Raw genomic sequence first — 14,645 nt, forward strand, 5'->3', positions numbered from 1 at the left:
CCACTTGACTGCTTATCTCAACAATAGAGTTCAAAAGAAGAAATGGTGGGTAGAAGGATTACTAAGGAAAAATCTGGAGAGGCAGGAAATAAACAGAAAATTATGCACACCACTAGAAGATTGACATTCCTGGAATACCAGTTTCATCATGCCTCTCCCCACTGAAAGATACATCTGCTTAGACATAGGCTAAAGGTCAATTCTTTAACTTCAAGGCCCAACAAAAGGAAACCCTCTTTATCTCCTCCATTCTCTCGTCTAGTGAATTCTCAACTTAAAAAAAAAATAAAAGGGGGGGAGAGGGGAGATAATGTTCTGTCCACTAAACATGACTACCTCTTCCTCTGAAGAGAGGCTTATCCCAGTCCTACAACCTAGAATAATAGGGTTCCCCTTCCTCTTCACTCCCCTGAGTCTCACTCAATTTGGTTTCTACTTCTGGCCAAGGAATGGCAGATGCTGAGAAATATGAGAAAAATAGGAAGGATGTAAGGGATTTTGTTTCAAAAATAGTAGAAAGCCATCTGGCTGTATGGCGAGTGGACAAGGAAAAAGATTAGGGTGCTGGTAGGGGTTCCAATCAAGATTTAATGGGGGCTTTACTTAAATAAGGACATGCTAGTGTGCAAAGACAGGAAGGATGGCTCTAAGCAATATTAAAAAGTTAAATAGTAGGAACTTGGTAACTAACGGTTATCCTCATTAAGTTAATGTAAAGTACACAAGGCCAAATGTCCTCATACCATCCTCAACTAGTGTTCTTTCTTCCTTTTAAAAATTACCGTGACAATGAGACTAATTAAAGTACATTACCTGGTGTTCTTCTGAGGAGTCAGCATAACCTGGCCTTCTGATGTGATGTCTATGATACAATGTTCAGGAAGAATTCCCATTCCACACAGCTGGATATCTTGGGAATTTGCTGAACCTATCAATGTATGTTCCTACAAAAGAATTAAATTCACTGATTAATACTGCATTCTACAGGTACACAAACTGAAATCATCTACTTTGAGCTCTCATACGTTGCTCCGTTACCTTAGCTAAAAGATTTTTAAAGCAAATGAAGTGGTGGGAGGAATTTCTACCTTTCTCCAAAATTCACTCTACAGTTCTATTTCCTTACAAGGAATAATGCGCTGAGTTGAGTTATAACTTTTAAACCTAAAACTATATTTTTATATCAATGTCTATACTGTATTTGCTTTTTTTCCATTGCAATCTTAATAATTCCAAAATATTTGGAATTAATCTAAATATTTTATACTACTCTCAGAGTATGAACCACATGTCAATAAAGTTCAAAAATACTCATCCAAAAACCCACAGTTACTTAAGTACAACACCTACCTGGTCTCCAGCAAGATAAGTCCATAAAGATAAAGAGCTATTCAAATGTAAGGAGTTTGCTAAAACTAAAGGTATCTTGTGAATACAGTTTCCCTGAACCTCCTAAAAGATGTGGTAGATGCATTCCTCTCACCACAAACCACCACTCAATTCTCTAACCCCCAATCACCAGCATCACTTTTTGGCAGGTAACTGAGAAAACGGACATAAAAACTGAGCTCCCTCTTATGTGCTTCAACATCTGACTGCCCTTAAGTGTTGACATGACCTGCAAGTGTCCTGAGGCCACCTTCTCCTTCTACACACCTAGATCAGGAGTCAGATGCACAATATTCTAGGCTCTGTGCATCCTACATCGTTACTCACTTTTGCCTTGTAGTGTGAAAGCAGCCACACAATACACAAAGGAACAAGGCTAGTCTCCAATAAAACTTTACTTATAAACGCTGAAATCTGAAATTCATATATAATTTTCACATGTCCCAACTATTATGATTTTTTTGATTATTTCTCCATTTAAAAAATATAAAAACCGGAGTTCCCGTCGTGGCGCAGTGGTTAACGAATCCGACTAAGAACCATGAGGTTGCGGGTTCGGTCCCTGCCCTTGCTCAGTGGGTTAACGATCCGGCGTTGCCGTGAGCTGTGGTGTAGGTTGCAGACGCGGCTCCGATCCCGCGTTGCTGTGGCTCTGGCGTAGGCCGGTGGCTACAGCTCCGATTAGACCCCTAGCCTGGGAACCTCCATATGCCGCGAGAGCGGCCCAAGAAATAGCAACAACAACAAAAAGACAAAAGACAAAAAAAAAAAAAAAAAGACAAAAAATATAAAAACCGGAGTTCCCATCATGGCTCAGCATTTTAAGAACCCAACATGTATCCATGAGGATGTAGGCTTGATCCCTGGCCTCGCTCAGTGGGTTAAGGATCCGGTGTTGCCGTAAGCTGCAGTGTAGGTCACAGACACAGCTCAGATATGGTGTTGCCATTATCCTGGCTGTGGCAGAGGCTGGCAGCTGTACCTCTGATTCAACCCCTGGCCCAGGAACTTCCATATACTGCAGGTACGGCCCTAAAAAGACAGAAAAAAAATATGCAAAAACCTTTCTCAGCTCCTGGGCCATATGAAAACAGGTAGGTAGCAAGATTTAACCCATGGAGGTAGGTTGCTGACCCTTGACCACGATGACCTCATCCAGACCAATGGGCTTTAAACGACATCTGTATAGAAATTAAACCACTAACCAGGAACTATAGACTTTAGTTCCATCATGTTCCCTCCTCCACTACCACTTTCCTAGTCCCAGCCACCAGTGGTCTTGCCCACCTGGCACAACCTGGATGTCTAAAGACATTTCAAAGTGAAAGGGCCAAAGCAGCACTTTTGCTTCAACCTCTCCACCACCCACTCTCTTCCCCAAGACCAATGGCACTACCCTACCACCACCCACTCGGTCCACTGAAAAAGCTTAGATGCTATCCCGGAGTCCTCTCTTTGCTTAGCAGCCTACCTCTAGCCCATGTCAATCAGGAAATCCTCACGCACTCACCCTCTGAAACATATCAAGAATCAGTTCATTTTCTCCAACTCCACTCTCAAATGCCAGACCTTGCCTGGGTGAATACAGAAGGCTCCTACTATTTCTCCACTTCTACATACCTCATTCCATCCACTCCAGTCACAACAGCTGACCACGTGATCCTCTATTTAGAGCCCTCTAGTGGCTTCCAGGGAAGTTCAAATTCTTACCCAGGCTTACACCCTCTGTGATCCGTTCCCCACCAGTCTCTCTTATCCCAGCTCAGCCACACAGGCCTTTCATCTGTTCTCTGAACACACTGACAATTTCCTCTGTCTGAAGTGTTCCTCTTCTGATCTCAATATTGGTAGTTTATATTTCTACCTCAGCTTTTAAGGGCACATCCTAAGAGAGGTGTATCCTGAACCGACAATCAGAAATAGCTACCCTATTACTCTCATACCTGAATTTCCGACATAGCACTGACTTGCACATTTACCATCCATCTCCACAGCTAGCTCAGAAACCCTAAGGGAGCAGAGATCAGCCTGACCTGCACCCTGCCCCCTGTCACTGAATTCTAAGCATGTAGCACAGGCCTGGTACATTTAGCCATTAAATAAATATAAAAGAAAAATAAATGAATAATCACTTCCTTTAGCAATCCCTTCAGACTCAGGAAGAACATTCTCTCCTCTTCCTTGCCAATAACCCTTTCAACTGTGCTCTGGGGAGTTCTCTTGTGGCGGACCTGGCATTGTCACTGCAGTGGTTCAGGTCACTGCTGTGCCTCATGTTCAATCCTTGGTCTGGGAACTTCCATATGCCTTGGGCACAATCAAAAAAAAATTATATTCTTTGTTCCAATTCTTCTCACCCCTTCTGGGATCTCAGTCTCATAAAAAGCCTTCTTCTGGAGTTCTCATCATGGCTCAGCAACGAACTCAACTAGGATCTATGAGGATGTGGGTTCGATCCCTGGCCTTGCTCAGTGGGTTAAGGATCCAGCGTTGTTGTGAGCTATAGTGCAGGTCACAAACGTGGCTCATATCTTGCATTGCTGTGGCTGTGGAGTAGGCTGGCAGCTGTAACTCCGATTTGACCCCAAGCCTGGGAACTTCTGTATGCCACATCTTCGCCCCGCCCCCCCAAAAAAGGAAAAAAAAAAAAGCTTCTTCCTTTCTATTACTTTCATTTCCCCTTTTCTGGAGGTTTCTTCTCTCAACTATGCTGCAGTAGTGTTTCCCAGGAAACAAAGAGCTGGGATCAGAACTGTACCATGGTACCCTACTGAGTCATTGAGGAGAGTATATAATATACACAAAGAACATTCCAGGCAATTGTCCACTCAATATTGGCTGAGGCTTCCTGGCCAATACCATACTTTCCTAACCTGGAGAACAGGACTTGATGAGGTGGAAACTACAACTAATGCTTTAGTGACATTCGGTGGCAGGACTACGGAATCCATTACACGCCTTTCCTGATTCCCCACCTCTGCCCTGTCTTACAACACCAGCTGCAAAGTAGAGAGAAGTTCCAAAAGGGAGGAAAAAATTCTGAAGAGAAAAAGAGCCCAAGACCACTGTAAAAAGAAGAAAAGATCTCCAAAGCACTTGGGTTAGGCCACTTCTATGTATCATCCCTTTCCTCCTTCCACGAGAAAGTCTAGCACAAGTCCTAGACTATGGTTGTGATGCCAAAACCTTTTTTGTGTACTTGAGGGTGGAGGTAGTTGGGCATACAGAACCAACTCCTACTGTCACACTCCAAGATTAGACACAGGTTCACTCCCATGTCACTGCCTTGCTTTGGTTCTCTTTGCCTGAAATGCTCTTCCCTTCATCTAAATACAAAATAGCTTTAACACCTACTTCTAACTTCATCTACTTACAGGTTTCAGTAGTAGCCTACCATGACTTTCCCCTTCTCTAAACCCCTATTACACTCAGAGTCAGCACCGCAATTTACTATTGCATGAATGTTGGCTTTTTCCTTTATTTATTGGCTGTGTCCGCAGAAGGTGGAGGTTCCAGGGCCAGGGATCAAATCCATCCCACAGCAACAACACCAGACCTTAACCTACTGAGCCATCAGGAAATTCCATTTTTCCCTTATTTAGATAGTAAGCTATACTCTCATGTCTTCTCCAACAACAAACATAGTTCATGATACACAGTGAAAGCTGCTAGGGGTCCACTGATAAACTCAATTAAAAATCATCAGAGATATCAGCTCAAACACAAAGGTCTAATCCAAATTCTAGAAGGAAAATTTCATATTTTGAGCACTGAGCAAATATATTGAGCACCTATTTTGAGCTGAGCACTGAGCCATGAGAGACAAAAAAATACGCAACATCCCTTGGAGTTCCTGTCGTGGCACAATGGTTAAGGAATCTGACTAGGAACAATGAGATTGTGGGTTCGGTCCCTGGCCTTGCTTAGTGGGTTAAGGATCCGGCATTGCTGTGAGCTGTGGTGTAGGTTGCAGACGAGGCTTGGATCCCGAGTTGCTGTGGCTCTGATGTAGGCCAGCGGTTGTAGCTCCAATTCGACCCCTAGCCTGGGAACCTCCATATGCTGCATGAGCGGCCCTAGAAAAGGCAAAAAGACAAAACACACACACACACACACACACACAAATGAACATCCCAAATGTAGACCTTACATTATAAATGACAACATCAGTGTCTCATTTGAAGTTATAATCTATTCTGATTTGGATGATGATTTGCTGGAATCTCAAATATTGAGTTCTAAAAGCTCAAATCTGCTAAAGCCATAAACAAGTTAGACAGTAAGCTTTTTAATAAGTTTTTCCTAAGAACCTTTATTGCTCTAAGGACTGCAATAAAAATAACTGATGAGGAAAAGAAAGAAACTTATCATAGGTCAGAACAGAAGCTTATCTAATGAGTAACTAAATGCTGTGAAAGTACAAAGTATCAAGGACACCTTTTCAGTCTCTATGTGATATGTGAGTATAACAACTCTAAAGTATATTGGTTTTAGGGAAAACTTTACCAAATACCTTTTCATCCATTTAATTTAACTTCACTGAAGATGATTCGTTAACTATTGTATGAATGTGTATGTACCTTGCTTCTTTGCGAATCAACTATTCATGTGGCTCTTCTGAGACTTTCCCTTTGATCAACTAAGTCCTAAAAAAGAGAGAGAAGGAGGGAAGAGGAGGTGGGGGAAGGAGATGAGCGGCTTTTCCCACTCTGCAAGCAGGGAGAGGAGCATATTAGTAACAACCTGCGAGGTCACTCAGCTTTTCCAGTATTCTCAGACAATTTCTGGAGGAAAAGTTAAGTTAGGCAATAAGCAGACAAGTATCTATTGCTCTTTACACATCTAGATAATCAATAATCTTTAACAAAGAAATCACCCTGGCCTAACAGATCCTGGACTCTGAAGACAGCCTTTCAGGAATGAAAGTGAGGAAGGAAGGAAAGGAATCTTTCTGTCTCTTACCAATTCGAATATTACTCGAGAGGAGCCAAACTGCTGCCAACCAAGAACAGCCACACCTTTTTTATTCACCCTGAGTCACTTAGAGCCTGGCCCACAGCTCCATCAACACTGGATGGCTGTAGCCCTGCCATTCTGACCACCCCTACCAGTGACTAATGCATGCAGGCAGTTACCTTCAATGGGAGTTATGCTTCCGGTAGGATCGCATGCTTTGAAGGTGCTGGGTAATCACAGGTACAAATCTTGATCCAGTGAGTGTGTGTGTATATTACCCTGAAATCCTTCAGAATCACCCCTGCTTCCCCAGCCATCCATAGGTGACTTATGAAAAGACTCAAATTGCACAAACAAAATAGCTCTCCTGAAAGATTTGGTAGATAATCCAAAGGCATGATTGGAATTATCGTACTATGATCCTATTTCTGTAATTTTAAAATATGTATCAGTATAAATCTACCTATCTATCTATACACACATATAGGAATAGATCCAGTGGACATAGATAAAAATGTTAAATATTAACTGTGGCTGTTGGAAATTTGGGCACTAATCCACCCTTTTATTTTTAATGTTTTGGGCGGGTTTTATTTTTTGGGTTTTTTTGTTTTTGTTGTCTTTTTAGGGCTGTACCTGCAGCATAGGCATATGGAAATTCCCAGGCTAGGAGTCTAATCGGAGCTGCAGCTGCTGGCCTACACCACAGCAACACAGGATCCAAGCCTCATCTGTGACCTATACCACAGCTCACAGCAATGCCGGATTTTAACCCACTGAGCGAGACCAGGGATTGAACCCAAGTCCTCATGGATAATAGTCAGGTTTGTTACTGCTGGGCCAGAAAAGGAACTCCCACTCTAATGTGTTCTTACAAGACCTGAAGGGCGGAAAAAAAATGTTTTACCAGAATAATGTTTTTAAGGTGTGGAAAGCAGTTCTTCCCTCTAGAAGCTTGACTTATGTTGGTATAAATCCCCAAGTCCCTCAAAAAAAAGCCTAAAAAGAGAACTACCGTATGACCCAGCAATTCTACTCCTGAGTATATATCTGAAAAAGACAAAATCATTAATTTTAAAAGGTACATGCACCCCAATGTTCACAGCAGCATTATTTACAATAGCCAAGGCAAGGAAGTAACCTAAATGTCCATCAACTGATGAATGGATAAAGAAGATATAATACATATACACAATCAAATACAACTCAGCCAGAAAAAAGAGCCACATTTTGCCACTTACAGCAACATAGGTGAACTTGGAGGGTATTATGCTAAGTTAAATAAGTCGAACAAAGACAAATACTGCATATCACTTATATGTGGAATCTAAGAAATACTACAAACTAATGGATATAACAAAAAAAGAAGCAGACTCACAGATACAAAGAACAGACTTGTGGATATGGACTGGAAAGTACAGGAAGGCAATATAGGATTGGAGAAGTGGGAAATACAAACCACGGAGTTTAAGTAGGCTTAAGGATGTACTGTATAACATGGGGAAGAGAGCCAACATTTTGTTGTAACTGTAAATGGAGTGTAACCTTTAAAACTTTTATAGGAATTCCCACTGTGGCACAGGTGGTTAATGATCCAGACAAGTCTCTGGTATTGCTGGTTTGATCCCTAGCCTGGCACAGTGGGTTAAGGATGAGGCATTGCCATAGCTACAGTGGCCAGAGATGCTGCTCAGGTTCAATCCCTGGCCCAGGAAATTTCATGTGCTTCAGGTGCTTCTGAAAGAAAAAAAAATTAAAAATATAGTATAAAAATTGAAAAATAATAAAATCATTAAAAATAAATAAACACATTTCCAAGTCTACCTCAGGGCTGCAGGCAGGCTTTGCCTTGCACAGAGTGCAACATTGTAAAAATAACTTAGCAAAAGGATCTTCATAATCAATGGGGAAAACTGCAATAATTCTGTGCCCAGGACATGTGGAAATTCTCAGGCCAGGGGTTGAACCCACATAATGGCAGCAACCCAAGCTGTTTCAGTGAAAATGCTGGATCCTTAACCCACTGCGCCATGAGAGAACTACCTGTGACATTTAAATATGTCTGCAAAACCATGAAGAATTCTTTGTTATAATGTATAGGGAAATGAAAAAGTAGTAAAACTAGTATTTTTGAGTACACTGTCATTTAGAACATTAAAAACCTGAAATTAAAAGTATTTTATTTCTTTACTAAAAGCTAATCAAAAATAGTTTGAACAGCGCTTGCCTCCTTCTTCTCAACTTGTAACTCACAACATGGAGTGAGTGTAACTTCCATGCCTTGGTGAATTGCCACACTCCTTTCTAAGCATCTACGTTTTATCCTTTGTGCTTCCAACATTGCTAAGTATCTTCAAGAGCTCCTTTCATGCAGAGTGTTCCCTGGTGTCACTGCCTTCCAGACACCTTCATCCTTCACATCACAACCACTTCCGTGATTTACTCCAATCAGTTCTCCTTCACAACTTCCTTTGGCTGCACATCTAGAGCTCTAATGAATGGCAGCAATGTCAGCATTATCTACCAAACTGTTTTCACTGGAATTTGTGTATGTTGGAACTGTGCGAGGCAAAAGCTGCCTGTGCATGCAAATTAGATGCAAAATTACCTTGTGAGTTACATTCTACATACGGTTTGGCCACCATACCTGCTTCTGCCAGTTCTAGACCGAACAAATAAATTGAGGATTCTATTCTAGTAGAGAACCATTTAACCTGAAACTAGAAAGAATGTCAGAGGTAATTTACAGGTAATTTAATCCAGTGCCCTCATTTTATAGACGGGGTGCTAAAAGTCACTCAATGTTATGAAGTCATCTGCCCAGCATCTAAACTGACTTGAGAATCTGAAGGCAAAGAAATGAAAAATGCTCAGTCTCTAAATTCCTCCATCCCACATCACGGTATCAACTTACTGAAGCAAAAGCTGTTCTTGGACTGTGACCATCCCTTTGAATGTGCTTTGTCATGAATATGTTTTTGTCATGGGTCCAGCATGGGCAATGAAGAAATCAACACTGCCTCAAACTCTGCCAAAACAAGGCTGACCACATAGTCTGAAACAGAATCCCAACACCTCCACACAAGATGACCAGAAATATTTTGACTGCTCTCCAGAAGTCTTTAAATAGTTCCTTTGTGTAATTTTTTAGTTAAGGAACAGATATGAATCAGGTCTTTTTCTTGTTGGGTGTATGTGTGTGTGTGTTCCAGTTCAAACTTCATCACATCAGAAAGAAAGAGAATTCACAGATCCAAAAATTAAAAGGGCAGAATATTTAAGTTCTATCTCATACTGCGTCTCTCCTGGAGCATATGAATATCTACAGCTGAAATTCTAACACAAAATGCTGCCAACATTGTTTAGAGGCACTGCAGGTGATGTACTAATACATCTTTTTCTCCCCCCAAAGGAAGAGGATAATATAATAAGGTATCAGAGAATGAAATGAGAAAAACGGTATGTAGGGTATTTTATATGTGTATAGTGCTTCTGTTTATAAAGTGCTTCTATACGTCCAATCCCATTTAATCTTCCAGGAACCCTGTGAAGTAGCCAAACAGAGAAAACTTCCATTTATAGAGGAAGAACCTACTGGACCAGAAACCCAGGGCATCTCCCTCCTAGCCCAGCATTGCTCTCACTGCACATAAGGCCTGAGGGTGCACATACGAGTATTTGTATCAAAGACACAGTTTCACTCAGCACAATATAATGCGGTATAACACTTATGAACAAAGGGCCTTATCAAAATACCACGAAGCAATTACCCCAGATATTTCTAATAAAAACTTGGAAACCAGCCAATGCATCATGAATCCTTCAGTCTCTAGAAATGAAATGACACAATTCTCTAATTTTAAAGCTGTTTCCATCTGTACCAGCTTGTCTTTTCACTTTCCTAGTCACTAACTTAGTTAAACCCACACAGATAGTTCCTGTATTATGAGGGAGAAAATTTTTTCCTAATATTAACCACATGTCAGGGTCATATAGTCCATTATAAAATTCTTATGCTCTGGGCTTGGCAAAGGCAACTGGGAAAACTCTGTATTATTTATGTACATGTCTCAGGATTCATGCTCATTCTAAAGTTGTCTCTGTCTTCCTGATATGTCCCACAACCTATAGATTTCAATGTATATGAGTATACATATATACAGTGTATGTAGGTTTCAAGGTATATTTGGTTTTCTCTGCTCCCTACTCGGACCCTCTCAGTCTCTAAGTGACCTACTTTCTTTTTTTATAAGTTGATATTACAAAATTTCCTAAGAGTTACTGGAAAAACAAACTTCAAAACAAGTCGTCCTCAGAACATAACTTTCTTTAAACATTTCCTCTTGTAAGCAAAGAGACAACTCACAAAAAGAGTGTGGTTCATAGACATCACCAAAACTTTAGTCTACCAATGAAGCATTTAATTTAAAAGTCATTCTTTAAGCTTGAAAGTGATCTACTTAACTTTGGTTGAATCTCATTAAATGATAGAGGCTAAGCTACTTCATTTGTTAGAAATAATATCAGAATATCATTTTTTATATTTAAAAGGTTGAATGACATCACTCGAAGACTAAAAAGAGAAAGTGATCCCAGAAACTCAAGATTTTTACACATGCCAGCTAATAACCTGCTAACTCGCTATTTATGAATATGCAGGGTTCTCCAAGTTTTAAAAATACACCATGAAAAACAGTTCTATTTCGTAGCAGGAAACAGTAGGAAGGCCTATTACTTCACCTTTAAGTAGTAAACCAGAAGTTCATTCAGAGCAGGATCAGCATTCAGATTAACGAGAAAACATTTATCATCCCCAACTTTAATTCCGGAAGATTGCAGCGATATTCCCAGACTCTCCAGCTGTTTCTGTCGCTCCTGTAAATGTATTAGAGAAGTATTAATTCTGTAGCTACTGAGGCAGCATAATATAAAAAATCTTATATTAGAGTAATTATTAAATAACTTTATAACTCAAATACATTATCTTAGGACATGGCATTATATAGATTACTGCATTTGTTCTTTCTAAACTACATAATGTCTTATTAATTAAAACCTTTTTTAATTTCAAAAATAAAGCCATTTGGAGTTCCCACCATGGCTCAGTGGTTAATGAACTTGACTAGCATCCATGAGGACACGGGTTCGATCCCTGGCCTCGCTCAGTGAGTTATGGATCTGGCGTTGCCGTGATCCGTGGTGTACATCGCAGACGCGGCTCAGATCCCGCCGCATAGGCTGAGGGCTACAGCTCTGATTTGATCCCTAGCCTGGGACCTTCCACATGCCGCAGGTGAGGCCCTAAAAAGATAAACAAAACAAAAAATAGCAACCAAGTGTGTACTAATGAGTTCTTAATTTTCTTTTTTTTTTTTTTTTTCTTTTTTGTCTTTTCTAGGGCTGCACTCGGGACATATGGAAGTTTCCAGGCTAGGGGTCTAATCGGAGCTGGAGCCACTGGCCTACACCACAGCCACAGCAACTCGGGATCCGAGCCTTGTCTGCGAACTACACCACAGCTCATGACAACGCCGGATCCTTAACCCACTAAGCAGGGCCAGGGATCGAACCCACAATCTCATAGTTCCTAGTCGGATTCATTAACCACTGAGCCACAAGAGGAACTCTGAGTTCTCAATTTTCATTCATGAATATATCTAACATCCTGAATTTATCTTTCCCATTTAATTCTCTGTATATGAGCAAATATAAGCATGTTTTCTATAAGCATGATCTTTCTAAAAAGCCAAGTATTCAATAAATTCCACTGCTTGATATCCTCAGTGAGTCCCAAGCTGAGATAAAGGCCAAACTCCCTCAACAAAACCCACAGGGCCCTTCAATCTGGCCATTTACCCTCCATGGTCACATCTTGCCACCCTGCTCTCAAAGACTGTAAGCAGCTAAGGGAACATCTTCCAGACTCCTGAAGTGTCAAGAATGTTCCCTCTAGCTGAAGGGGTTTTACACCCACTCCTTCAGCAGGTGCCTGTTCTCATACTTGGTAATTGTTTACTTGACCATTTCTCTGTGCGGCATGGACCCCACCTATCCACTGTGTATTCCTAGCACCTAACACAGTACATAAGCACTCAAATTGTCAGTGTGGTAAATTTATTAAAAGTCGGCACAGAGGACACAGAGAGCCTGGCTGACTTGGATCAGATGCCCCCATCCCCAAATGATGTGAAAAGTTCTTCAAAAAATAAATCCATTTAACTTAGTTCAATGATATATTCCCCCAAGTAATTTGACCAAGTACCATTTTTTTTCCCCAAGAGATTTATTAACAGCGTGTGGCTATGCTGCCAGAAATACATTTTAGGAAATGCTAGTCCGTACTGCAAAAGAAGTCAATGACCAATAGCCCAGTGAGAGGAAAACAAAGTTCTGTAGCACTAAGGCCTAAGAGCTTGGAAAATAAGGTGCTGAATGAGGTGTTGGATAAGACTGGGGGTGGAGGAGTCCCTGAGAAAGGGAGAAGGCAGTTAGGTAAAGAAAGATGCTACAGATAGCACCTTTCTAGCGCTGCACTCTCACACCTACCCTGCTCTGTATTAGAGCAAAACACCCCAAGTACAAGCGCACTTCCAAGTTAATGTTTAGCTTTCGGAGTAGCTCAAAAATGCTCAAACTAGTCCCAAATTGAATAATTATTAGAATAACCCTAATTTATGAAAACCAGAAAGTATGTAATGAGAAGTAAAGCTAACACACAGGTGTATTCTCTTCTGTGTAAGTTGAAGGATATGCTTTAAAATAACCAAGTGCTGGGATACAGATAAAACAAGACTGGTCATATGCTGATCTTTAATGCAATCAGGTGATGGGCATATGTGGCTAGATTATACTCTTATTTTTATCTGTTTTGAAAAAGATGGTAATAAAAAATGTTTAAAAATCAAATTCTCAGAGTTCCTGTCATGGCGCAGAGGAAACAAATCCGACAAGGAACCATGAGGTTTCGGGTCTGATCCCTGGCCTCACTCAGTGGGTTAAGGATCCAGCATTGCTGTGAGCTGTGGTGTGTGTCACAGACGCAACTTGGATCTGGCATTGCTGTGGCTCAGGCATAGGCCGGCAGCTGTAGCTCCGATTGGACCCCTAGCCTGGGAACCTCCATATGCCGCAGGTGTGGCCCTAAAAAGACAAAAGACCAAAACAAACAAAAAAATCAAATTATAGTCTGCTCTAACATAAACCTAACATCCACTTTATGTTACATTATAGCATTACTGTCCTACGACACCTGATATATCAACTGGGTGTGGACAGCACATTTAAAGATGGGATCTACTAGGTAACAAAAGAAGTAGAAAGTTCTATGTATTCTATTCATTAATCCAAGAACAGATGAAAACACTAGGGATTTTTAACTTTAGGAAAAAAAGGGGAAGAGGGAGAGGTGACTTTAACTCTTTGGGTAATAATAGTCCCTATCTTGCAGGGCTGTTGGGAGGATTAAATAAATACTGTATTTAAAAGTGCTGAGCATAGGGCTCAAAATGTAAATATATCAGTATGTGTCAGTTATCATTAGTTACTGCCTACAGGTGGAAAACTTATTCTCTTAGCTTTGGAAGAACAAACCTAAGGCCAATGAGCAGAAATCAAAGAATGAAAGATTTTAGAGCTACTGGAATTCCCTGGTGGCTCATCAGGTTAAGGATCCAGGTCGTCACTGTGATTTCTAGCCTGGGAACTTCCGAGTGCCACAGATGTGGCCAAAAAAACCAAAACAGAACAAAAAATAAATAAAATAAAGAGCTACTATCAGAGTTGTCCAATTATTAAAGACTGCTCAACAGGGTATTGAGCTGAACATTGCCATAAATATTTATAAAACAGAGGCTGAATAACCATCTAACAGGAAAGTCATAGAATAAACCTTTCACTAAGTAGATAACTGAACATTTTAGGATTTTCTCTAAATGTTTACGTTCCTACTCCAAGATTTCGCAATTCTACCTATAATAAGTGGCCTAAAAATGAGAGATGGTCACCTCAGATTTAGGTATTTCATACACTTTTACTGAGCTATCATATGGAAGCAAGAAGCTCATAGCCTAAATATCTTCTACTACTAATTTTGCAGTTGGGTAAGTTCCTTAGGTCTGCAAAGCACTTAAGAGAAACGAGTGTTCAGAGCCAGAGGCTACAAAGTAATTATTTCATTTAAAAGTTTTATGACCCTAAAAAAAATTTCTCACATAATGAACAATTAATTGTAATTATGTCTTCTTTATCCTACAGTTTAACTCTGTAAAGTACAGAGTCATGGATTCAGATCTTATATAATG

General features: G+C 40.5%; 1 protein-coding gene across 1 annotated transcript in view; it reads right to left on the reverse strand.

Moving 5' to 3' along the window:
* KIF13B (kinesin family member 13B) overlaps positions 1 to 14,645 on the reverse strand; it is a 186,829-nt gene that overhangs the window by 78,784 nt on the left and 93,400 nt on the right. Inside the window, 2 exon segments of the mRNA XM_021072406.1 lie at positions 814 to 944; positions 11,086 to 11,220. Coding sequence (XP_020928065.1) covers positions 814 to 944; positions 11,086 to 11,220 — 266 coding nt within the window.

The sequence above is a fragment of the Sus scrofa genome, chromosome 14 (assembly GCF_000003025.6).
Source record: "Sus scrofa isolate TJ Tabasco breed Duroc chromosome 14, Sscrofa11.1, whole genome shotgun sequence".
Lineage (NCBI taxonomy): Eukaryota > Metazoa > Chordata > Mammalia > Artiodactyla > Suidae > Sus > Sus scrofa.